Consider the following 27,203-nt stretch of genomic DNA (forward strand, 5'->3'; position numbering starts at 1 on the left):
GGCAGCAGGATTTTGAGGGACCGAAGAATTTGTGGTCCCGGCCCACTTTACATTAGGGCTCAAGACCCAAGCCGAGGAGACCTATTGCCGAGGACACATAATGAAAGCCCCAAAAAGGCCCAAGGATGTGGCCGAGAACGATCTCACGCTCAGCATCCCATAGGACACCTAAAGAAAAAGGACGAGCTCAATGCAGAGGCAGGTCAAGGGAAAAAGCTGTCAATACAGCAATAAAGAACCCTGCGTCTGACAGGTCCAGGCCTTCGACCATGCTATCCAGCTTTTACAACTACTCCCAACCACTCCAGGTATGGGCTGATAGGACAAGTCTCAACCCCAGAAAATGGAGCTGACACGTGGACACTAGAAGAGGGGTAAACGCTAGTATAAAAGGGAAGGAGAACCAAAGGGGAGGGGGGGAAGCTCCTCGGACAAGGTCTAAAAAACGGGAACCATTCATTGTTGCCACCAGAAGAAGATCCCGCTAAACTCGTTAGAATTCGCCTTCATGTAAATTTCCATAGACACCATGGCTGATCATGGCTAAACCGCTGTCCGGTGACCAAGACCTAGCCTCACAAGCACACTCTCTACAAATTGTATTGTTTGGGCCCTTAACGTGCGAACCCAACACTATTTCATGGGTCGTTACAAATTGTGTCCCTACACCTATTATGTAGCATTGATTTTTTTTTTTTTTTTATCAATCTAAAAATTATGGTAGTTAAATAAAATAATTTAATTTCTTTTAAAATTTTAATACACAAATATTCCTTAAGATTTGGAGAAATGACATTCCACCTCAAATCTTAAAGAAAATTATAGTCTCCTTAAGGTTTAAGGAAGTTAACAAAATATACATTCGTTTAATAGCAAAATATTCCAAATTTTAAAAAATTCTCCCAACCAAATCCTAATCATGGTTAGTGAATTTGTTTTTAGTTGAATATTGTTCCTTGTCACTGAATTGTGTTTAAGCTTTGGTCAAGAGGATAATTTCAAAATTTGGAATATTTTGTTATTGTTATTAATTAAAGAACTAATATATTAATTCCCACAAATGTTAAGGGAGAGAATCGTCGTTTTTCCTTTTGAGGTATAGTGTCATTTCCTTTAACCTCAATGAAAGTTTGAATATTTAACTTGGAACTTTGGTGATATGAGTTGAATTAGCTTTCAATTTTTAATGTGTGTACAATTTAGGAGAACTCTTTTGTTATACAAATCATAACCCAAATATATATATATATATATACACACACACTATAAGACCAAATTCTTACATATTTTGTTGTAAATGCAAGGTATCCACTTTTCATGAGGCACAATTTTTATTAAAATATATATATATATATATATATATATATTTATATGTAAGTTAAGAAAATATTTTCATGATATAATTGAGATACCACAAACATTATTAGCAATGGGTCAATTCAAAAACAAGGATAATGATGAAAACCCTAGAAACTTGAGATAAAGTTCCTAAACAAGACAATGAGTGTGTGTGTGTGTGTCACTAATGACCTAATATTAACTCAAGACAGAGTAGATCAGTAAATAACCACCAAAAAACACACAATGATTTCACCAGAATATCAGATACCCATGTACAATCAAGTGATATACAAATATCAGTAAAAAAACACAATCCAAGAGGAATATGCAGAAGATGAGAAAGATAAAGAGTAAGAGACAGAAACCCAAACCTTTCCTTGAAGAATGGGAGAGTGGTGACAAATTAGTTGAAACTGATGTGTGTGAGCATGATGGTGTTGAAGAAGAACAGTCACTGGATGCGAGGGAAAGAAATGAAAACCCTTTTTGAAACCAGTATAGAAAAAGAATCTTCCTGTGCAACGCTCGCGATTTTCGCGACTGAAACAAGTCACGTGCAAGTCGCCAGGACTAGCTGCCAGAACACTTGAAAGAAAACTTTTGAAAAAAATTTCTAAGTGTTTTTCGGGACTAGAAGTTCCACTTGCGAGAGAGTCATGAAAATCTCTGTGTACCTCTCGCAACTGGACCTTCCACTCGCAAACAAGTCGCCAACCTGAGCAACCAAATTTTTGAAAAATATTCTAAGTCTTTTTCGCGACTGAAGCATTTACCCACCAATGAGTCGCCAGTGAGTTGCAAAAAATCTCTGTGATGGACTCGCGACTGGGGCATGCGACTGGTTCTACCCGCGACTGAGTCGCCAAAACAGGGCAATACAATTTTTTGAAATTTTTGACAATTTTTGCAAAAACAAAGTACTTTCCAAAAAACAACTAAAACACTCAAAAATATTTTTGTGATTGATCAACAAAGATTGAGCATGTGAAAACACATTTAGTCAAGTACAATCACACGAATGAATATGGCATTCATTGAACATAGACGTGTGTTGTGTATGAATATCAAAAATGAGATAGTCATTAGTCTAATGTGAAGTTTCAATGATCAATTCAATCAAGGCATATACAACTAGCACTAGATAATGTGATCCATATCAATTATAGAAATATGTATATATGACCTCCCATAAAGGCTTGAGTACAATATCTTTGAAACTTTTCATTTGGCTCCATGTTTGACATAACATTTGATCTTTTTGAATCAACGCATCTCATTGTGAGATTGATGCTTGAAATTTTTTGATATTTCACTTTGATGAGTTAGCCTTTGGCTTTTTGGGCATCATACACTTTTAATTTTTGGTCGCTTTCCCTTTTTCCTAGTCAAATACTAGTATGTGCGACAGGCTTTTGCAGCTCAATATCTCTTTTCATTTGGAGATTTACATTTGGTGGGCTCTTTTAGCAAAAACAATAAAATAAAGAATGGGAAGATATATAGTCACAAGTCTATGCATGTCTCAAGATCAACAAGACCATTCACTAATCATTCATAACAAGGTTGAAGATCTATTTACAACAGTCACATATATTTCAAGATTTCTCCCACAATGATATGAGTGCATAGGGAACAAGCTATGCTCGAAGATGCACAAAGCTATATGCACCAAGGTACAAGGTAAAACATATTTTGAGACAAAACTCAACAATGTCGATCAATCTTTTTGGATTTTCTACTTTTTAAGTGGTTTTTGGATTTTTGACACATAAGAAGGAAAAGATTGATCAAAAACAATAAAGGAAAGACAACAAAAGCAGATAAAGCAATAAACAATAACAGATCATGCTATATAGATAGCAAACAAAGAAGTGTGTGCTTGACAAACAAAATAACTAAATATAAAGAGGTGAAGCACACAGCACACAAGAGAGTCAAGGAATTGTACCGACACCAATGGTCTTACGGAGGGATTCAAACCGTGGACCATTGAGAGGCTTGGTGAAGATGTCTGCCTTTTGATTGTTTGTGTGTTTGAATTCAAGGCACACAACCTTTTCTTCCACCAGATCCCGAATGAAATGGTAACGCATCTCAATGTGCTTAGAATTTGAATGCTGAACCGGGTTCTTAGAGAGATTAATGGCACTGGTGTTATCACAAAAAACACACATTGTGTCTTGAGGAATTTCATAGTCATGAAGTAGCTTCTTCATCCAAAGGAGTTGTGTGCAGCAACTTCCAGCAGCTATGTACTCTGTTTCAGTTATAGAGAGAGACACGGAATTTTGTTTCTTACTCATCCAGGAGACAAGATTGTTACCCAAGTAGAAGCATCCTCCTGAAGTACTCTTTCGATCATCAACACTACCAGCCTAGCCTGCATCAGAATAACCGGCAAGGCATGCATTTGAGTCCTTTGAATACCACAACCCATAGTCTGGAGTTCCATTAATATATCGTATAATTCGCTTCACCGCAGTCAAATGTGATTCCTTTTGAGCAACTTGATATCTAGCACAAACACCAACGCTGAATGCAATATCCGGTCTACTAGCTGTAAGATAGAGTAGACTCCCAATGATACTCCTATACAAGGTTGGACTCACTTCCACTCCAGAAGAATCAACATTCAGTTTTGTGGATGAACTCATGGGAGTGGAGGTATGCTTTTTGGAGTCTAGTCCAAACTTCTTCACAATGTTTCTAGCATACTTTTCTTGTGACACAAATATGATAGTTTTTAGACCCCTTAAAAACACAAATGGATTAACCTAGGTAATTAGCCAAGTTGTTTCTTAGTCCAATTTAACAAAACTAGGTTATCACAATCACAACAATCATATCATGCATAGCAGCAGAAGGATAAATAATATAAAGATATGATCACCCAGGAAACCAAACTGGTAAAAATCTGGGGAGGATTTAACCTAGTTATCCTCAAGGTAAACTTGAATCCATTATCTTGAAAGAATCGAAGTTCATACAATAAGACTTACAAGCCCCCACACTCGACTTCTTATTGCTACCCACCAGTAGAACTTACTGACACGACCACGTGCAAACTCCGAATCCACGTACTCCTTCTTTCTTGGATTCACCACCAGATACAAGCACACCCGCTTGTGTTTCTTTAAGCTTCAATGGCAGCAACTGAGTTGATCATCAAGGTGTAGATAATATCTCCTCCTTGAAAACCCTAAGTTTGTGTAAAGGAAAGCTCCTCTAGATCTCATAAGAGATTTACACAAACAGCAATATAAGCAACACTAAAACATGGCTAGGGTTTTCCTTTTATACTTAGGACAAATTAGAAAACCCTAAACGTTTTAAACAAACTAGGGCAGAGTTGGAAATCTGCAGAAAAACACATTCTGCCTGAGATTCAATCGATCGAGCCTAAGCTTCAATCGATCGAGCCAGGCCGAAATGCATAGTAACTTCTGCATCAGCTCGATTCCAACTTTACATAAAAAAATACAACTTTGAGCAAGTCTAAACACAACTAAACATATTGTTTTGATCATGGTTTGCCAACAATACACATTAGAGTTCTAAATACATAAAAAACCTAAGTCTTTAGAACCTAACAAACTCCCTCTTTGGCAATCCGTGACAAAACAGAACTAGAAGCTCAAAGTTTACAAAGAAAAGCCCTTTACAAAACAAATGCTCATAAAACAAACTCAATCCTAACTACTATCAATCAGTTGTAAATGTAGACAGCAGCTTAATTGAATCAACCTGTATATTTCCTGAAATACTAAACAAAATGCATAACCGCATGTGTGAAATATACAAGTAAACAAAATAAATTTTTGATTTCAAACAACACACAATAAAGACATATATCAATGAATAACTCATAAATATAAATCAATAAACAGTTGAAAACAAGAAACATAAAAAGCAATAAAAGTAACTCCCCCTAACATGAATATCCCAACAACAATATGGCAAGAGCTAAAAAGATAAAATACAATGTGAAGCACCTAGATACAATCTAAACTCCACAAGCTCTAACCAACAAAAATACTCTCCCTCTGATGACAAAAACTCTACAAGCTCAAATATGTACTCCCCCTTTTTGTGATAGAATGCCAAAGGGCAATCAAAATCCATCATCAAAAGGGAGGTGGCGGTGAAGATCGTCTAAACTGTGCCAACTCGGCGCGCAAAGCACGGATCTTATTGAGCACGTCCACCAAAATCTATCCATGAGCCGCCTGAACGGTCAAGACATGATCCAACGTACGTCGAATGTCCGAATCATCCAAAGTAGTCGGTGGAGGAACATCAACATTAGCAGCACCACCACCAAACGTCTCAACAGCATCAGCACCTGTAGAAGAGGGATGAGGGGGAACAGCACCAGATGACACACCTCTAGGGCGCGAAGGAGAAACTCTCAAATGAGCAGCCCTCTGCCTAAGAAAGGTGGCACCTATGGGAGCAACAACATGAACAGGCTCACTAGAAGAAAAACCATCTAGACCCAGAAACAACAAAATCCTATGAATGAAAATAAGATGAATAAGCGCATGCTCTACGGCAGAACTCCTATGAACCTCGTTCAAAGAACGAAGGAACAAATGAGGGAAACTGATAGACGCACCAGAAACAAAAGCATACAAAAACACACATCGCTCTAGAGGGATGGTGTGGAGATGAGAGATAAGCCACAAAGAATGACACGCTATCCTAAAGAAAAGATAGGCAGTCTCAGTAAGCTCAGCAGACGTGATCTGAGGATCAGAACCCCACTGGATAGAAGACCCAGTGATGTATGACATGACAACATCTAAGGGTGAAGACTCATCATAGGGATAGTCAGGCTCCCGAACAACCGGAACCCCAAGAGCTTCAACCACTACCCGAGGAGTAATGGTGAACTCAACATTTCGTATCCAACTCCTAACAAGAGTGTTAGAATCATAGACGTGGCAAGAGAGATTCGAGAAGAACTCTCTAATCAAGGCGGTCGGGGGTGGATGATCTATCTCTAAGAGGGACAACCAACCTCTAGACTCAAAGTTAGCCCTAATGGCCGAAACAATCTCATCTAAAATCACAGCACGCTCAGCCCAAATCTTACGCTTACTGTTCAGATTCTCAAAGGCCTCTCTACTTTTGTTATTCCTAAACACCTCACTCCTAGAGGAAGTGGAGGAGGTCCTATGGGCTCTAGTTTACCTAGGCAAAGTGCTAGGAGGACCAAGACACAAAGCAAAACAAAAAAACAAAAACAAAAACCAAGGGCAGACTGCAAGTTAGAGCAAAAACAATATAAAACAAAAATCTATATGATGCATGTACAAATTAAATGTAGTGATGCATGACCTAATGCAGTGCAATTAAGTTCAAAATTAGTTCAAGCTCACAAATTTGGCTTGAGCATAGAGTTTCTAACAAAAACCCCAAAATTTTGAAAAACCACTTGATCAATTTGTAATACATTGACGAATTAATCATCATACAAGGTAGATTTCAGAAAATAAAGACCAATTACATCAATTCAACAAACCAATTTCATCAATTGAACCAATTTGAACAAAAAAAAAGCCCCAATTCGGATTCAAGACAAACCCTAGAATTTTTTATTTTTCACAAAGCCCCAAATTGATCAAATTAACCAACATATATCATGAATATAATAATATAAGAACAAAACCCAATGATCAATTTCAGAAAAAGAGGATTGAATCAACAAAAATCCCAATTTTGAAAAGTTCCGAAAATCCCACAAAAATGCATGAGTTTATGCATGAAAACATGAAAATAAATGCAAAAGGAAGGGTATAAAGGTCTTACCAGCCTTGGGAGAGGAAAACCTTGCAAAAAATTTGGAGGAAAACGAAAAAAAATCTTAGTGGAGCCTTGCCTAGTCGGAGAGAGAGAAAAAAAGTTTTGAAAAGTTTTGAAAAAGTGATTTGAACAGGTCAAATATGAGTTTTTAAAAAACCTGATTCACGAGTTTCGATTGATCGAAAAACAGTTTCGATCGATTAAAACAGACAGAGGCTCGTTAAAAAATTTTTTAAAACATTTCGATTGATCGAAAAATAGATTGGATCAATCGAAACTGGCAGAGGCTCACTAAATTTGAGGAAAAACACAATTCCTGAAAAGACATTTAGGAACAACTCAAAGCATTGACATTGAGGAACAAAATGCATGAGTATGTGATGATATGATTTTCAAAAACAAGAATTGAAGCCCAAATTTCCCAAAATTAAAATTTCTTGCATTCTCCATAAATTTTCAAGCATCAAATCAATTTTGCATAGAATTCAAAGCAATTGCAAACTTGGTTGGTCAGACCATAAACACACACAATAACATGTACAATGTTTAACAAAGAGTAACTCTTGTAGTGTGTGCAACTAGCAAAAAACTTGAGATACATGTGAGGTAATATGTAAATAGCAATCAATCACAAAGTCTACAAAATTCATCACATAGAATTTAAAAGAGACTATCGCTTAAAGAGTTACATTATATAACTTTCACATCTCCTAGATCATAAGCTTGCAATCATGTAAGTTTCTTGAATTTTACCTCATAATATACATACCAATTTTAATTTATTCAGAAACTTATTAAAGAGCTAGGATAATGTACACACCAGTTTAATTATGTGATTTGGCATCAAGCCTAATAATACACACCAATTTTAAGTATTAAGCAATTAAACCGAGGCTACACCTTATGTTTTTTTTTTTTTTTTTTTTGCATGTGCTACACTTTTTCGAGCACAAAAACTTACAATATGCATAAGGTGTTCATGATTGGCTAGTAAACAGTGGTGAGATGATTATTTATGCATTTCTCTAAAAGTTCAAGTCCGACAGTCAAACACATGTGACTTCAAGATCAAGACAAAATGATCAAAATCATAAACATTTTTCCCACACAACATGCACTACAAAACTTCAATTAGTAAAGTGCAATAAGTAAACTCATCAAAGTTAAACAAGGTACAAACGAAATGTCATGTGAAAATAAATTGACCAACCTTGTTCTCAAAAACCAAGAAACTAGTGCAAAACACAATTTGCTTCCTTTTTCTTCCCTTTTTCCTTTTTTTTTTTTTTAATATTAAAAAAAAAAAACCTAGAATGAAATGCATAAATGTTATGCAATGCAAATCCTAGAAAAAAAACACACAGAACCAAAGAACAATGGTCACAAAGGGTAGATCAATTAAGCACAATGACCATGTCAGAAAGACTCAATTAGTTCGAGTCTTTTGCATCCAAAACCTTTTAGATGCACCATGAGCATTGGAGTTCTTATTCACATGGGAATGATTACCAACTCCAGGATTGGAATAAAGGTTTAAAGCATTTACCAATTCACCAACGAGTACCATAGGATCTTGTGCTTGAGGCACAGGTACTTTTGGTTTGTTTGCTCTCTTTGCAGCTTGCAGCTTGTAACAGTTTGGACAAATGTGTCTAGACTTTCCACAAAAATGACAAACCCATGCAGGTTTATCATGTGACTTGTCCTTAGATAGGGTAGGCTTCTTAGGTTTAAACTCTTTCAGATCAACCCTAATCTTCCTAGATGATGAAACTTCTATGGGTTTGACAACCTCACTCACAGGGGGTTTGACAGTTTCACTCACAGAAGGTTCAGAAGAAGATGAAGGGACAAAGTTTGTGGAATGAGGAGTAGACACAGAGATGCTTTCAACATAACCTAATTCAGATTTGTCAGAAGGATACTTTTGAACACTCAGCATTTGATCAAGTTTAGAACTAGCAGATCTAGCAACTGATAAATCAAGTTCCAAAGATTTAACTTTATCAAGCAATAGCATATTCTCAATTTTCACATTATTTAAAAGTTCATTAGCATCAAACAGTTTTACAAGCAAATTCTTCTTATCAAGCTCAAGAGATTCAATTTTCTTCAAGCCAAGTTCAACATTCATAGCATCCTTTGCAGCAACTTTGCAAAGTTTATTGTAGGCCTCTTGAAGATCTGCATCCTCAGAGAGTTCCCCATCAGAAGGGTTCTCTTCAGCAGATATGCTCTCATTTACTACAGTAGTAGCAGTGAAGGCAATGAAGTTTCCATCCTCGTCACAATCAGACTCATCATCAGAAACTTCACCATCGCTAAGGGTTACAGCCATAGCCTTACCCTTAGACTTCAAATAGGTAGAACATTCAGATTTCATGTGACCATACCCTTGACATCCAAAACACTGATGACCCATAGAATTATTAAAAGATTGACCTACTTTTTCTCTAGGTTTATCATCATTGTTAACCTTAGTGGGATCATTCTTCCTAAAATTTCTAGGTTCAGCAGTGTTCGTGCCTCTTGCCTTTCTGTTACTATTCCTGAGAAAGTTTCTAAAATTCTTAGCAAGGTAAGCAATCTCTGTAGCAGAGAGCTCATCTTCAAATCCACCAACCTCAACATCATCAACTGACTTAAAAGCTATTGATTTGGATTTGTTGGTTTTGAGTAGGTCCAACTCATAAGATTGAAGAGATCCTACAAGTTCATCAATAGGGATGGAGTCCACATCCTTGCTTTCAGTAATGACAGTCACCTTGGGTCTAAAGTTTTCAGTTAAAGATTTAAGAATCTTCCTAACAATTTTAGGTTGATCATAGATTTCACCCAAGTTAAAAGTAGAATTAACAATATCATTCAATTTAGCATAGAATTCATCAAAAGATTCATTATCAGACATCCTAATGCTTTCAAATTTTGAAGTCAATTGCTGCAATTATTGATTTTGACAGCCTTTGTGCCTTCATGCACAGTCTAGAGGATATTCCAAGCAGTATGAGCAACCTTAACATTAGAGATTCTCTTAAATTCCTCCATAGAAGCAGCGTTAAAGATAGCATTCATAGCCTTACTATTGAACGCGGCTGCTTCTTTTTGAGAAGTTTGCCACTCACTAACAAGAGTAGTGGGCTTCTCCCATCTGTATTCAACGGAGTTCCAGACTCTCTCATCAATCAATTTCAGGAATGCTTTCATCCTTACTTTCTAATAAGCATAATTATTCTCATCAAAGTGAGGAAGAATAACTAAAGAGTGTCCGTGTTCCATGACAACAGGGGTCAAGGATCAGCACAGTGATCAAAAGATCAACAACAAGACTCTGATACCACTTGATAGTTTTTAGACCCCTTAAAAACACAAATGGATTAACCTAGGTAATTAGCCAAGTTGTTATTTAGTCCAATTTAACAAAACTAGGTTATCACAATCACAACAATCATATCATGCATAGCAGCAGAAAGATAAATAACACAAAGATATGATCACCCAGAAAACCAAACCGGTAAAAACCTGGAGATGATTTAACCTAGCTATCCTCAAGGTAAACTTGAATCCACTATCTTGAAAGAATCGAAGTTCATACAATAAGACTTACAAGCCCCCACGCTCGACTTCTTATTGCTACCCACCAGTAGAACTTACTGACACGATCACGTGCAAATTTCGAATCCACGGACTCCTTCTTTCTTGGATTCACCACCAGATACAAGCACACCCGCTTGTGTTTCTTTAAACTTTAATGGCAGCAACTGAGTTGATCATCAAGGTGTAGATAATATCTCCTCCTTGAAAACCCTAAGTTTATGTAAAGGAAAACTCCTTTAGATCTCACAAGAGATTTACACAAATAGCAATATGAGCAACACTAGAACTTACTGACACGATCACGTGCAAATTTCGAATCCACGGACTCCTTCTTTCTTGGATTCACCACCAGATACAAGCACACCCGCTTGTGTTTCTTTAAACTTTAATGGCAGCAACTGAGTTGATCATCAAGGTGTAGATAATATCTCCTCCTTGAAAACCCTAAGTTTATGTAAAGGAAAACTCCTTTAGATCTCACAAGAGATTTACACAAATAGCAATATGAGCAACACTAAAACGTGGTTAGGGTTTTCCTTTTATACTTAGGACAAATTAGAAAACCCTAAACGTTTTAAACAAACTAGGGCTGAGTTGGAAATTTGCAGAAAAACACATTCTGCCCGAGATTTGATCAATCAAGCCTAAGCTTCGATCGATCGAGTCAGGCCGAAATGCACAGTAACTTTTGCATCAGCTTGATTCCAACTTTACATAAAAGATACAACTTTGAGCAAGTCTAAACACAACTAAACATATTGTTTTGATTATGGTTTGCCAACAATACACATTAGAGTTCTAAATACATAAAAACCTAAGTCTTTAGAACCTAACAAAATATGCCTTCCTTCCTTTGTTTGACTTGAAGGCCCAAGAAAAATGTAAGTTCTCCCACCATACTCATCTCAAATTCTTTCTTCATCTCCTCAGAGAGAATTCTATAGCTCGATCATCAATGGTAGCTCCAAATACTATGTCATCTACATATATTTGAGCCAAGAGAAGGTAATTTTCATCATTCTTGACAAACAAAGTCCGATCGGCATACCCCCTTTTGAATCCTCTTTCCAAGAGGTAATGAGTAAGCTGATCATACCAAGCTCTAGGAGCTTGTTTTAAGCCATAAATGGTTTTCTTCAATCTCAACACATGATTAGGGAAGTGAGGATCCTCAAAACCTTTAGGTTGTTCAACAAACACTTCTTCATTCAAGTATCCATTTAGAAAAGCACATTTTACATCCATTTGGTAGAGTTTGAAGTTCATAGTGCATGCAATGGACATAAGAATTCGAATAGACTCAAGTCTGGCCACAGGAGCGAAGGATTCATCAAAGTCTATTCCTTCTACTTGAGTGTATCCTTGAGCTACTAATTGAGATTTGTTTCGGATTATCTCCCCATCTTCATCGGTCTTGTTTTTGAATATCCATTTTATGCCGATGACATGAACATTTTCAGGCCTTGGAGCAAGTTCCCATACATCATTTCTCAAAAATTGATTCAGTTCTTCATGCATTGACTCAACCTAATTTTCATCTTGGAGAGCTTCTTCTACCCTTTTTTGTTCAAATTGAGCAAGGTAGCAATAGTATGTTACATGATTGGCCAAAAGTATGTTTCCTTTTCTAAGGCGAAGACCTTCATCCAAAGAGCCTATAATGTTGCTATCCAGATGGTTCTTAATCACTCTTGATGATGGCTTCTTTGATATGGAGACTTCATCTTTTTGAGAGATGGGAGGATGAACTTCTGGAGGAGTGAGAGGACTTGATGTTCTAGATATTGATCTTGTTTCCATTCTTGGGTTCATGGGAGTTGATTCTTCTTCCGGTGTAGGTCCTTCAACTTCTATGTCAAGAGCTTCGATCTCAACAATGGGTTCTTTGGTGCTCGGTCTTTCTCCATCATCAACCATCTCTACCTTTGCTATGTCATCATCAATTTTTACGTTGATGGACTCCATTACTATCTTAGTTCTCTTGTTGAAAACCCTATATACCCGACTTGTAGTAGAATACCCAAGAAAAATGCCTTCATCACTTTTTGCATCAAATTTCCCAATGTTCTCTCGATCATTTAGAATGTAGCACTTGCTTCCAAACACTTGGAAGTACTTTACTCTTGGCTTCTTTCCATTCCAAATCTCATAAGTGGTCTTTTTTGTTCCCGCTCGAAAGAATATTCTATTACCAATGTGACATGAGGTGTTCACGGCTTCTCCCCAAAACTTTTGAGGAATTTGCTTGTTTAGTAACATAACTCTTGCCATCTCTTGAATCACCCGATTCTTCCTCTCTACCACTCCATTTTGCTGAGGAGTTTTAGGGGCTGAAAATTCCCTTTTGATTCCATTCTTTTCACAAAATGACTCAAATCTTGCATTTTCAAATTGCTTGCCATGATCACTTCTTATTTTGACAACAGGAACCCCTTTCTCATTTTGTAGTCTCTTGCAAAGAGTTTCCAATTTCTCACATGTTTCTGATTTTTCTCTAAGAAATTCAACCCAAGTGTATCTTGAGAAATCATCAACAATGACCATAATGAACCTCTTTCCTCCTAAACTTTCAGTTCTTGTAGGCCCCATTAGATCAACATGAAGAAGTTCTAAACATCGTGAAGTAGCAATCACATTCACCTTGTGATGGCTTGTCTTTGTTTGCTTTCCCATTTGGCATGCACCACAAATAGTCTTCTTCACCTTTCCAAACTTTGGAAGTCCCTCAACAGCTTCAAGTTTAGATACTTTAGTTACTTGTTTGAAATTTGCATGCCCAAATCTATGATGCCAAAGTTCCAACATGTCAACACGAGCACTTCTACGTGAAATGGGTGCCGTAGGAACTACTCCATAGCAATTATCAGTAGTCTTATTTCCCTCCAAGACTTGAATCTCTTCTTCATTAATGATTATGCATCCCTTCTTTGAGAATTGAACAAGAAAATCCTCATCACATATTTGAGTGATGCTTAAGAGATTCGCCTTCAGCCCTTTGATGTATAAAACATCTTTCAATAAAGGTAATCTTAGTATCTTAATAGTCCCTTTACCGAGAACTTGAGCATGACTCCCATCACCAAACGTTACATAGTCACCAACCTTCTCTTTAAGTGACTTAAATAGTGATTTATCACCTGTCATATGCCGAGAACATCCACTATCAAGATACCATAAGCATGAATTAAATACCTTCAATGAGGTGTGGACAAGCATGAGACAAACATTCTTGACCTTCAAACAGAAATTTATCTTCAATTTTCATGCTTCTGTTAGACTGAATTTTCTTTTTCAGATTATCAACCTTCGCACACAATATTCTATTTTTTTCTTTTGTACTTCTTAATCAAAGAGTTAGATTCAGATAGGCTATTGTGTAAGATGTGATTTTTATTCTCAAAATATTTCAGCATGTGAACAAACATCCTAGCATGTTTCTTTGTTTTTAATAACTCTAAGAGTTCATTGATAGGACACCTTTCAAACACACTCATTGAATCATTATCACAAATATTAAAACCACAATTCAGCTTGGCCTTTTCCATAGCTGCATCCATAGCAATGGGGTCTAGGATTGCACTTAGGTAATTAAACCCCAGCAAGTGCACCTGCTCTGATACCAATTGAAAGTTCAATAAGTGTATAAAATACTATGAACGTTTAGACCCCCAATTTACAAAATACCAATTCAAGCTTAAAGTCAAACAATTAATGTGTGGAATATGAGCATAAGCTTAAAACAGAATTGATAAACAATCTAAACCAAATAAAATCACGTCCACTGCAGAAATTAAATGGAAAAGATTAAGAGAAGAGAGATGCAAACATAAGGACAACACTCGATGTGTTATCGAAGAGGAAACCGAAACCCTCGGTGTAAAACCTCTCTACCGCCCTCCAAGCGGTAAACAATCCACTAAAGAATGTAGTTGAGATACATGAACAGAAGAAGACCCTCCAAGCCTAATTTACCTAATGTACCTAAGCCCTCCAAGCTCCTACTCCAACGAGGTTACGCCGAACCTATTTCTTCTTTAACTTACCGGATTCCGCTACTTGATCATTGCATCAATCAATATGAAATTGGTCCCTTCTTAACTGCTTCCCAAACACCAAATGGCCTTCTCACAAATGTGGGTATGGTGAGAAATGGTTTTGGTAATGTACCTCTCAAGGATTTGACAATGGAGGGGAAGAGAGTAGAGGAATTTGAAGAGTCTCTATGTGAAGATTGTGGATGAATCAATCTTGTTTTTCTCTAGGGTTTTTCTCTCAAAATTCTCTTTAGAAGCTCTCTAAATATCGTGGGTATAAGGGTGTATATATATATATATATATATAGTAGGGTGAGAAGGAATGTGAAAAGTCAGTTTTTCCCAAACAGGGTGGTCTGGCGACTTGACCTCACGACTGAGCTGAGTCGCGAGTTCAAACTGCGAGCTAACGGCCTGGCTAGCCTGGACTTTTGTCCTGTAGTGCAACAGCTGGCATGACTCTTCAACTCCCCTGCATGCTCCGCATGTGTGCCAACTTTGGCGGCTTTCCAGTCACGAGTCACCCACGAGTCCAGCTGAGAGTCTCTGCATTCTTGCACAATCTTGAGCATTTCTTCACACTCTCTCACTCACTACCCTTACATGATTCCCATCTAAATACAGGGTTATTAATTGCTAAAATACAAGCAAATTTGACACGGAATAAATCCAACAAGATGGTTGATAAAATTTAACCTTACATAGTAGACTAAATCTAAACTAATAGACTTCTAGTATAAGTAAGAGACTTAACTTGCACATAAAGTAGAATTAAGTTTGGGCCTATGCTAATGGGCTAATATATCTCTAACACAGTAAATCATCTAATTTTTTAATATTTTTTTGTCTTTCAGAAGTTTTAGGTGGTGTTTGGATAGGACTGTTTTCATCACTCATATTTCAGTTTTGTTAACTCATTACTCAAAACAAGTGGGCCCCACAAAACCAAATGTTGTTTGGCAATATTTCCTCTCCAAATTTCCTTAACTCATTTCCCACTTTTTTGAGTTAAGAGTCACAAAACTGAGTAATTTGAAAAAACTTGTTTTCAAAACACCAAAATTGAGTTTGGTTGGCAAAGTTGTAAATACTCTCACACGGCTGGGCCCCACGACAGTGACTAGTCACATCACCTCATTAGCATTCACTCCCCCCAACAGTCACATGCACTTCATCTCAACCAACTCTCTTCACTCTCTCATCAGACCATCTAAAGCTAAAGCAAGTAAGCCCGTGGGTCCCACAAAAAGTTGAGTTTTTGTTTTAGCTTTTAGGCAAGAAACTGAACTGGGTTTAAGTTGCCAAACAAGGGTGGGAGTGTTTTGGGGATTTTTAAGTTATGAGAAATGAGTAATAGGATGATGAGTGATGAGTGATGTGATTTGAGTGATGAGTAATGAGAGATTAGTGATGAGTGATGAGTTACCTATCACTCAGCAACCAAAAAAGGCCTTAATATCTGAATTTTTGAGTTATTTTTTGCAGTATTTGAAATTGTCTAACAAATTTTTTGTAAACCATTACACATTCAAGTAATGACTTCTTCATCAAATTTTAACACAAATTAAAGTCATACAAGGACAAATCATGCAACGGTGTAGTTTCTTAATCAATTTAAGATTTTATAAAATTATTTTAGTCTACCTCACAAATAGGTAAGTTCCCGTGCATAGCACGGGTTAGCGACTAGTTATTATTATTATTATTATTATTAGATGCCAAGTTAGTTGTTGATGTGGACCAGGCTTCAAATGTTATTGCTATCATTGTTACTGATTGCAAGGATGGGATTAAACACATTCCTTTGGTTAAAATATAATGACATTGTTATGGCCTTATAAAAAGGTATATAAGTGTGTTGATGCCTTTGCTAGACTTAGAGCTTTGCTTTCTTGGAATTTTGTTGTTGAAAAAAGTTAATGGATCCCTAGGGTATTGATATAATCAAGGGTCATGCTAACGAGTATCCTTAGGGCACTCATTAATAATCCATTTTAGGAAAGTTTTTATACTACTTTTATGGGAAATGAAAAAAACTGTCAAAATATTAATTACTTTTTTTTCATTTCCCATAAAAACTTTCTTTAAATGGATTATTAACCGTGCCCTAAGGGCACTCGTTAGTATTTCCCTATAATCAAATTGATGTAAGCTTCATTCCAACATTCAGAATAATATAATGCCTTGTGTTTGTGAATGTCGGAATGAGACTTCATATTATTAATTAACAATGACTTTAATACTGATTTGGATAGACATGCATGCATCTGCCATGCTCTAAATGAATGCAATTAAGTAGGTTTAAACATTTTCGGCTATGAAGTCTAATATTTTGAAAGTTTTTTAATCTTGTCACACGGTAATAACTTTGAACAAGAAGAAGAATCCTATCATATTCTTGACTTTTCTCACTCTTGGATTTCTTAACGGAAAGTTCAACCCCACGCTCAAACATCAATTCCCATGAAAGTCAGGCTTGACCAAGGCACAGCCTGAAACCAAATTCCATTTATACTAAAATTAGACATGGAAAAACGAGCGGGTCGGGTAGGGTCGGGTTCGGACCGGGTCAATCGGTTGCGGGTCAAACGGGTCACGGGTCAAAACGAGTCATTTTAAACGGGTTAAAAACGGGTTCGGGTCAATCGGGTTGCGGGTCGGGTCGGGTTGACTCGTATTTTTCACATGAATTTTTATTTTTTATTTTTTATAAAGAAAACAACATGTATTTGCCATTTGGAAAGTTATGCAACTAATTACTTGATGTAAAATGCATTATTTTGAATTCACCACTTATATTAAGAATAAACTCAGTTAAACTCATTAATACTTTTTCAATAATTTTAAAATTATAAAAATCCTAACATTAATACAAAGATAAGTAAAACAAATACACAAGTTTTATTTCTACACAATATCAACATTCCAAAATATAAAACAAAATTACAAATGACTTATTGGATAACCCATTTCATAAAGAATAAAAACATATAAGAAATTTACTATCTTCAAAATTAATTTTATAATCTATTATCAATTGTGGTTGGCACTCTATTTCAATTGAGATATACATTAAAATTTGATTGCTTATTTATTTATACATGGTCTTTTTTATGAATATCATATCATTGTTAAGCAACATACATTAGGAAATATCATAATTTATTTTGAAAAACCATTTATTTTGGACATAAATTGTTAAAACAATAGGTCTAAGCATTCATAATTTATGCTAATTTGATATTTTGGCTTCATTATTTTCACACTTGTGAATGTTTCTTACACATGTCTACAATTTTAAATCTATGTTTTTAACTCTACTGTAATTAGATTATCTTGGCATGTATTTTACTATTTGATATTTAAAAATCTTTACTCATTACAGAATGCTCAACCATTTATCTTTCAATTAATTTACATACAGTTATGTAAATGTATCAATTGTTTCCTTAAATCTCACAACAAACAATTAAACCAATATTGTCTTAATTTTACTATTTTTTTTACCAAAAAAAAAAAGTTTTAAAAAAATGGTTCGGGTTCGGGTCGGATTGGATTGACCCGCAAAAAAACACGGGTCGGGTCACGGGTCAACCCGTTTTTGCTTTGGGTCAAAAAAATCGAGTTCTGGTCGGGATTTTCGGGTCGGGTCAGAATTTTGCCATGTCTAACTAAAACTCCAAAATTTTGACAAGCAACCGATTATAAATTTGTTTTTTACTTAAATAATTCATTATTTGCAAGTCCTACATCCGGTATTTTTGAACCGAACCCGGGACTTTTCCCACTTGCAACACGGCGCAATGTTATTGGACATGTTAGAACTATTTTAAAAAATAAAATAGAGAAGGAATGGGATTGGGCTCAAACTCTTCACTTCATCGAACAGGTTCATGGTCCTTTTCTTTTCTAAATCACACAATGGACTCATGGCAACGTTGTCTCATTGTCTCACGAATTGGGCTCATTGCCCATATATTCTCCACGTCATGATTCAACTTATGGCCTGTGCTTCATTTTATGGAATTGGGGTTAAACCTGTATCTTGCTATGTCATCACAAATTGGTATCATGGCCCATATTATTGCCCATCTCATTTGATGGGCTCACGACCCACCTATCTCACATCTCACTGATTGGGCTGGAATCCCATATTTTTTCTCCTCAGGGGATCAAGGCTCAAGGATCACATTGTTTCTTTTGTCTCTTCATGGAAGGCTTCCCAATAAGATTGGTTAATTTTATTTTATTTCAAACATAAGAATCAGGATTAATATATATATATATATATATATATATATATATATTAGCATCTGCTCCTGATAATAGTTCTTTATTATCAGATCAAGACACCAATTAGTTTTTTGGTATAGACGGGAAATGAACCCCAAATCTCTTATTCAACAATCAGAAACTTTACCAATTGAACTAATTGGAACTCACAATCAAGCTTAATATTAAGTTATACTGGTTGCTAACTCATGTGATTAACTCATGCGATGCACAAAAAAAACTTTGCATAATATATAATGCATTAATTAATAAGTTTTAATAAATAAGCATTTATGATTGGGCCCATGGATCAAGTCAAATTTGGCCCAATTACTAACACATGTTTTTCAAACATAAAACTCAGGCTTGACATTAAGTTATATTGAACGTAATATAAATATATATATATATATATATATATATATATATTGTTGAACATGCTCATGCTACTTGATTTTTTTTTTTTTTTTGAGAAACATACTACTTGATTATGTGTGTGTAAAATTTTTTATTCATTTATAAATCTACATTAATGATTAATAATAATTAAATTATTAATATACCAATAATCGCACAGTCCAGTGGCACCCATCCCCTTCCCCTCCCATTTGCCGTGGATTTGATCCTGTCTCTCCCCTTCTAAAATTAGCAACAATAATAAATTTGATATTGTTTTATTTTATTTTATTAAATAAAGTAATTTTTAGTTATGAACTTAAAAAATTAGATTTATTAATCTTGGAAGGTAAGAAATTATATATATGATTTTCACTAGTACATGGATCATATAAATTACCAATAAGTTAAAAACAATAGGTTGATATCTTGAGACTTATTTACAAATTTAGAAAATCAAATCTCAAATCTATATAAAATTATAAATACACATTTCATGTGTGTGTATATATTTAATTGAGTTATATATTTGTAAGTTTATTAATGAACACATTATCATGTTTGAACTTAATTCAAAAGCTTATTTGATTTATTTATTAAATAAATAAATATAAACAAATTTTTTTAGATGAAATTGAGCTATTTGTAAAACAATTAGAAAATCCAATAGTAGGTGGTTTCTTAATCTTCTTAGATAGTGCAGCCATTACTTTGCTCTTGGAGTTACAGATAATTACTCCAATACCAACCTCATCCTGCTCGTTAAGCATCGCACCATCAAAGTTGATCTTCACTAAATTCGATTTAGGAAGACACCACTTCTTGAGGACCTTGCGTCGAGTGCTAGGAGCAAGGGAGTCAATACCGTACAAGAGGCCATTTTAGTTTAGCTAGAGAAACGAAATATTTCGGTACCAGTTAATACCGGTGTACCATTTTGAGATTACCGCTAAATATATATATTCTCTTAAAAATATAAAATGATTTTAAATTCTGACATAATAATTCTTTTAAATATTAATAATTATGGTTGTAGTATAAAATTTTCTTTTATAGAAGAGTTGTAGTTTAATAATAGTACTAAGTACATGTGCTTACTAAATGCAATAATGAAAAAACAAAAGAAATAGAAATCAATGTGCAAAGGTTAAAGTTAGGACATGTGGGTGCTTGGAGATAAGTTTGAAAATTTTGAAAACTTTTGACTCATTTAATGACTTCAATATTCATGTGGGAGTGGGACTTTAGCATACAAAACAAGATATAGCAATTAGGCATTCAAAACTAGAAATACCAAAGAACAGAGAAGTGGAAAAGTAGAAGAAAACAGAGAACAGAGAAGAAAAGGCGAGGAAGAAGAAGCTAAAACAGGTGGGGAGACTGCGATTGACAAAATGGAAGTGGCCAGAGACATGGAAGTGACCGGCGATATGGTGGTGAGTGGCTATGACGACAAAAACTGATGATTTTTGGCTATTTTTTTTTGGTACTCGCCCGGTTTAGATTTACGAGCCGAAAAATCCAATTTTCACCGATAAGGCCAAAACAATCCGGAATGGGCCGATACTCAGAGCGATACGAATCAAAAGGGTTTTGGTACTGATTAGTTCACTGGTACGAAAAAAACCGTCGTACTGGCTAGTACGGTACGGTATTAACTTTCCTGGCTGGGATAGCAACTAATCTATTTTGGGAAGTCTCGAACATAATCTCGAGCGAAACCCGGAATTTTTTCTAGTGGCAGTGAAGACTTTTGAAGTCAGATTTTGTTTCGATGGTACCATCTTGACCACGTTGTAGCTGCAAATAGAGAAACTGATTGTGGTCATTGTTGAATTAGCTTCAAAACCTCAGAGAATACGCCCGAGGTAACTCTGGACCTGTCCACCCAACTGAAGTTCGGAATTTTTTTTTTTCAACTCATTATTTAAGGTTGTTACCAAAGTTAGGAAAATGAGATAGTTTTATAAAAAAAACATTTTTTTGAACAATAACTAATTTTCTAAAAATTATTATCACCGAAACAAATAGAGTTAGATCTGAATCCTTGGAATCTAGAGTAGAATAGATGGGAATTCGAACCAAGAAAAAAAATGTAATCTCTTCCGACAAAAAGAAGATAGTCAATCAATGTAATCAAGATTGATAAGACTGTTATATTTTATTACATTGCATATGATATATTTTACATAATTTTCAGGTAATAAATTATGAACCTAGCTTAGGGGAATGAGTTCATCTCTTAACGATTTAGGTAGAAAATCATGTCTATGATGAATTGAGTACATCCTGCATAGATGCATCGCCATGCCTTGAACTTGAAGAAAGACTACCGTTGCCATCATGTATAACCACATCATCTGATCCTTCTGTGGAATTCCTTGTGTGATTCTGCATGTCATCAATACCAGGTGAAGGTTTAGAAACCTTAGGACTTACTACGGCATGTACCCTTGATTCTTCTCCCTTAAAGGTATGTGAAGAGAGATCTTTCTGGTCAAAATGTTTTGCCATTTTAACTAATTTGGACCAACAAGAGTCGGTAGGATTTTCGTCACTCAAAACAGGTCAATGTGAGTAAAATAACTTAAACACGTAAACCAAGAGTGAGACCGCAGAAGCAATTCCAGCAATGAGGAAGAGGCCCCTAAAACTGTCCACACCAAGACTATGACTATCTGGAGAGATTCTGGTGTTTAGATCTTCATAAGTAAGCTGACTTGAAAAGTACTTATTCTCAATTGCTTGAATTTTCGATCTAGTTTGTGTGACATTCAAGATTGCCCTCGACATGTGAGGGACAAAAGGAGATCCTTGTGGGAATGCCTAAATAACATGTTAAAAAATTATAGCATTTAGGAATAAAAAATAGAGGAGTCCATTTCACAAGAATTACTATATGAATTACATTTTTTTTTTAGTAAACAATAATGCTTATTAAAACACACACGAAAATAGTAATACTAATGTCATGATTGAGGTTAAATATTACAAATTTAAAGGTATATCCAATGTCACATTATTTAAGTTTTAAAATAACGTGACATGGTGTACACTCTTAAATTTAGAAAATAAAAATTTAACAAAGAGAGTGAGAGACTCACAAAGCCAAATCCATCGGTTTGGTAGAGGGGTCCGACTGTAGTATACTTAAAGGGATAATTTGCAAGGAAGATCTTTAAATAAGGGATTTCATCAAAAATAGCTACAACCCCACCATTGAAAGTTCCGTTTGACAATGCTTCATGATACTCTTCAGAGGTCTCATATGGTTTCAACATGGAGTCATGGATATCTAACTGTTCTTTTAGAAGCTCCTTGACAAAGGAATTCTTTTGATATCCAACAAAATAACCATTCTTTTTAATCTCTTTTATGTCAACAAATGTAGGTTGCAATCTCTGTACTGTTAATATTGATGTTAGGCTAGCAGTATAACTTTGAGTTAGGATGAGTACGAAGAAAATCCATATGACTAGCACAAATCTTGACCAATTATTTACCACTTTCTCCCCTGCAAATACCATTGAATTATTATTACTGTGCATGTGCATAATAAATACCCATGTTTTGATTTGAATTGAACCACAAATAGATAGATTAAAATCCCCTTTATGTTTTGAGCGTAACACTTAACCCATTGTGATGTTGTTTTATGCATAAGCCATTAGTTGTGTAACATCTAACCTTCTTAACCCAAAAAAAAAAAAAATAATAATAATAATAATAATAATAATGTAATACAAAATCCCCTTTTGGCATTGTTTTATTGTAAAAATGCATATCTATATGTGGACATGCATTGTCATAGGAGCAACTTACCCTTTATTTTCATGGATGCATAATGGGTAACACATAAAATTATATTATGGGGTTTCATGCTTTATGGAGAAAAAATAATGGTCTTGCATACTTTTCCCTAAAATCTTTCTACAAGATTGAAGAAACTTACTGTGAGCAAAGGCAAGTGTAGAGAAGGAGAACCAGAAAATCAAGCCAAGTTGTTGCTCTGGAGGGCCTCGAAACTCAGTGTTTACACGATGTTCAAGAAACCATATGACCAAACCTGTAAAGATGAACGCTACACCAGTTGTTAGCCATAAATTCAAACTTAGTGGCTTTAAGAAGATCCATAAGCTTTTTCTCTCATCATGCTTTACCGAAACCACCATATGCACACCTGATTCCGTATAAGGCAAAGTGAAATCAACATACGTGGAGCGATTAGCAATAATTGTTACGTCTCCAATAATTGCATCATACTTCTGTATTTTGAGAGAGATGTAATTATCAATTTATGGACTTGGAAATAAATTTAAAGAAATAAGAGATATCACAATTTTACTACATGAATTTTACAAATTGATGTGCCATTAGTATAAAAAAAATATATAAATATATATATATATATATATATCAATATTTATTCATTATATTGATAAAGTTGCACTAATCACATTCTTTGATAAGTTAGTTTATAAGCTTTCATAGTAAATTTTACATTTTTGAACTAATTAAGACACACTTGAAGTCATTAGAAAGAAGAAATACATATATACATACATATATATATATATATATATATATATAGAAAAGGGCGGGGGGGGGGGGGGGAGGGGGGGGGGGGTGTGGGTGGTTGGGGGGAAACCACCTTAGTCTTAATCTCGTAAAGAAGTTGATCGTATGTCCCGTTGCTTTGCCTTTGTTTATTCATATAGGGAATAAACTCATGAGAAAGGGGGAAGGGCAATGCATCTCGTACAGCATTGAACACTTCAATGGAGAATCCTGATACATTAGGCGTATCAACAGTAGAAGGATTCCATTCCACTTTCACGAATTCTTTAAAACCTTTTCTCACTGGAACCCCAATCCTTAACCTTGAAGGAGGTTGGTGTATTGTGTATCCTGGCCAAATCAGTGGTTTAAGTTTGTCCTTTGAGGTCGAGTATGCCTTTTCACTAGTATCCTTTAAATCTTTGAAGAATCCTCTCTGTGGGGTCCAATATCCAATATTTATCTCGGTTTTTCCTATCACATTGAATACTTCAAAGGTTGAAGGCTCCAACTGCCCACTAACCAAACCAAAGCTCCCGCTTAGACCTTCAAATGTAGTATTTACAATTGTATTGCGAAGCCTTGTACCATTTTCAAGAATGTCTAAAGCTGCCAGATCAGCATTACAACTGCTAACATTTGGCTTGAAGAAGCTGGAATGCATGCCAGCCTTCTCCACTGCTATAGCCAATGCCCAAATTGTATCATATGCCCATAATCCAAACAGGTTTAAGCTAGTAGTACTCTTGATCTTTGCCTGGATTAAGGTTAAATTTCGCTTCCATTTTCTTTCAAAATCTTCAAGCTGTTTAGATGGGGTTAAATATGGCCTTATTCCCAAAACACCTTGCATTGAGTCCATGACCTTTGAGCCCATAGGATCTAGCAAAGATGATAAACCATCTGTGACCATCCATGCATACCCTTCACTCATCATTTCTGCATTCTTTGCAAGTGCAAAGAGTTTGGAGCCAAGTGAAGCAGTCATGTGAACAAGAAATATTCTTATGTGATTTGCCTTTAACTTATTAAGCTCTTTAATGATTTCCGTATTATTAGAAGATGGAGGAATGACACTTCTGTAAAGGACCCGAGTGTCTATCACTTGTAAAGCTTCCATTAAATGTGGAATCAAACTATTGCCATACTCTGTGTCTTCGTAAATAAGGACAATTTCCGGCCAACCAAAGGCCTTAACAATGTCTGCTATGGCTTTAACTTGTGCGGAGCCATCTTGGGCTGTGCGTAGGAAAAACTTGTTTTGGGATGGAGAAAGAGAAGGACTTGTGGCTGAAAAGGAAATGATGGGAACCTGAGCTTTACGACCAAGTTCTATCACAAACCTGGCTTGTGCTGACCTTTGAGGTCCTATAATGGCCTGCACTTCTTTCTTCATTAAGTCTTGTGCTGGATTTCATTGTAACAGTAAATTGCTTAGAAATTTGAAATTTTACTGGCAATGTTCAAAACAACTACTATAACAACAACAATACACTGATAATAAACTTTATCAATACATTCTAGAAAATATTAACATGTTGAAACTATACACCAACATATTTTATTAATGTCTATTTTGGTTCATAACGGCCAGGACCAAGGGCTTACTTATTGCACCAAAAGTTATAGCGGATGATAAGGGTATAACTTTATTCCCTAAAAAGATAGCAACTTAACACCACTAGTTTGACTGAGACTTGGCCTAACTTAACCTCCGTCTCTAGTAGGATTTGAGACTTGGCCCACTAGGCCTCTACACAACAATACCACTCCCAACACTTGCATATGTGTAGCAGGGAGCCGAACGCATGACCTACTATGATACCAATTGTCGGACTTACACTGTACCACTCCACCCCAAAACCAATTGATAATGAGAAATATACACCCAAATCTTTTATGGTATTGCCGATAACTTGCTTTTAGAGCAATTGTAGGGAATTGAATTATAGTGCCCCAACAATAACTTATAAAAATAATAAAAGAAAAAAGAATACGAAGAAATAAGAGTTTTAATCAAAGGAAAAAGAACAAAAGAACTTAATTACATAATAAATTTTAAATTGTATATTAATCAAATTCTTTTTGCAGTAATTCATTATACTATACAAAGGAAGGAGATAATTATATAATAAATTGAAAAGTTTATATTAATCAAAATAACAAAATTGACACAAGTTTCACCTGGTATATAGGTGCGGTTTGGATCTGCGTCCACGGCTACGTTTTATGTTTTCACGCGTTTTCAATTATATATATATATATATATATATATATATATATATATTTTTTCAGCTGCACCTTTTGACTAAGTCAGTAGTGAACAGTACACCTGTGCACTATTCATGGGTCCCACAAATTACACTTTTCAGCCACTTTTTCATTAAAAATGGGTCCCACGATACTATTCACACATTTAAAAATTATTTTGCTACAGTGTTTTCAGTTTTCAGTTTTCAGTTTCAACAAAATAAGTTCTATCCAAACAGACCCTATAGTCAACTACTAAAAATGAATTCCACATGTGAAAAACACCTTAATTGATAGGAAAAAATATATGTACAATATCTTAAGTGTTGTTCCTTAAGTTCCCCTCTTAAAATCCTGTTATGTGGCTACTTAACTAAAAACACACGTTTATCTAATAAGAAAAAAGTCATATTGCAAAATTTTAAAAGAAGAACCTAAGGAACAACACCTAAGTACTGTACCTAAGTCTTGCTCTTATAGATAAACATAAAACAATGATTAATATACTATCTTTTAATGAATTTTTACATTTACATATCACTTAGCATTCAAAATTAATGACTTTTTATTTTCCAAATTGGTATAAAATACTGTGTTTATTTCTTTATTTTCCAATTCAAGTCTTAGCTTTGTCATGTGCTCCATTCATAAAGAGGTCACGAAGTTTATCACAATTACAATACTATCCAAAAGTTAGACTCTTTTGGATATATACCACTATCAGTTTCTTTAAAACCTTCTCTCATCTCTCCGTGTGTGTGTTAAAATACTTAGTATTCTAAAATAAAAAAAAAAAAAAAACTTTAGATTATGCCAATAATTTTTTTGTAAAAAGGTCAAGGTGAAGGTGAAGGGACAAAGCTATTTCTAGACTCCTATAAAAAAAATAAAAGAAAAAAAGAAGCTATTTCTAGACTAAGGGAACCCCTAAGATTTTAATTTTTTTTTTTTCAT

The 27,203-nt window shown here is 35.3% G+C and overlaps 1 protein-coding gene and 1 long non-coding RNA gene across 7 annotated transcripts in view; one reads left to right on the plus strand and one right to left on the minus strand.

Annotated features, from left to right (window-relative positions):
* LOC126715750 (glutamate receptor 2.7-like) overlaps positions 1–27,203 on the minus strand; it is a 107,027-nt gene that overhangs the window by 26,072 nt on the left and 53,752 nt on the right. The window contains exons 2-5 of one of the 6 annotated variants that reach the window (XR_007651908.1): positions 24,094–25,406; positions 23,395–23,707; positions 22,547–22,848; positions 21,894–22,268 (exon numbers count right to left, since the gene is read on the minus strand). Coding sequence is in view for 2 of the 6 variants with exons in the window: in XM_050416525.1 (XP_050272482.1) it covers positions 22,011–22,268; positions 22,547–22,956; positions 23,395–23,707; positions 24,094–25,406 (2,294 nt within the window). In the remaining 4 variants the exon portion in view is untranslated. Of the gene's footprint in view, positions 1–21,550; positions 21,659–21,876; positions 22,269–22,546; positions 22,957–23,394; positions 23,708–24,093; positions 25,407–27,203 lie in introns of those variants that run through there. The other 5 variants (XR_007651906.1, XR_007651909.1, XM_050416525.1 and 2 more) reach the window with 5 other exon arrangements.
* Positions 1–27,203, plus strand: part of LOC126715752 (uncharacterized) — a 61,051-nt gene that overhangs the window by 23,057 nt on the left and 10,791 nt on the right. The gene's annotated exons all lie outside the window — the stretch shown is intronic.

The sequence above is a fragment of the Quercus robur genome, chromosome 2 (genome assembly GCF_932294415.1).
Source record: "Quercus robur chromosome 2, dhQueRobu3.1, whole genome shotgun sequence".
In the NCBI taxonomy this organism is placed as follows: domain Eukaryota; kingdom Viridiplantae; phylum Streptophyta; class Magnoliopsida; order Fagales; family Fagaceae; genus Quercus; species Quercus robur.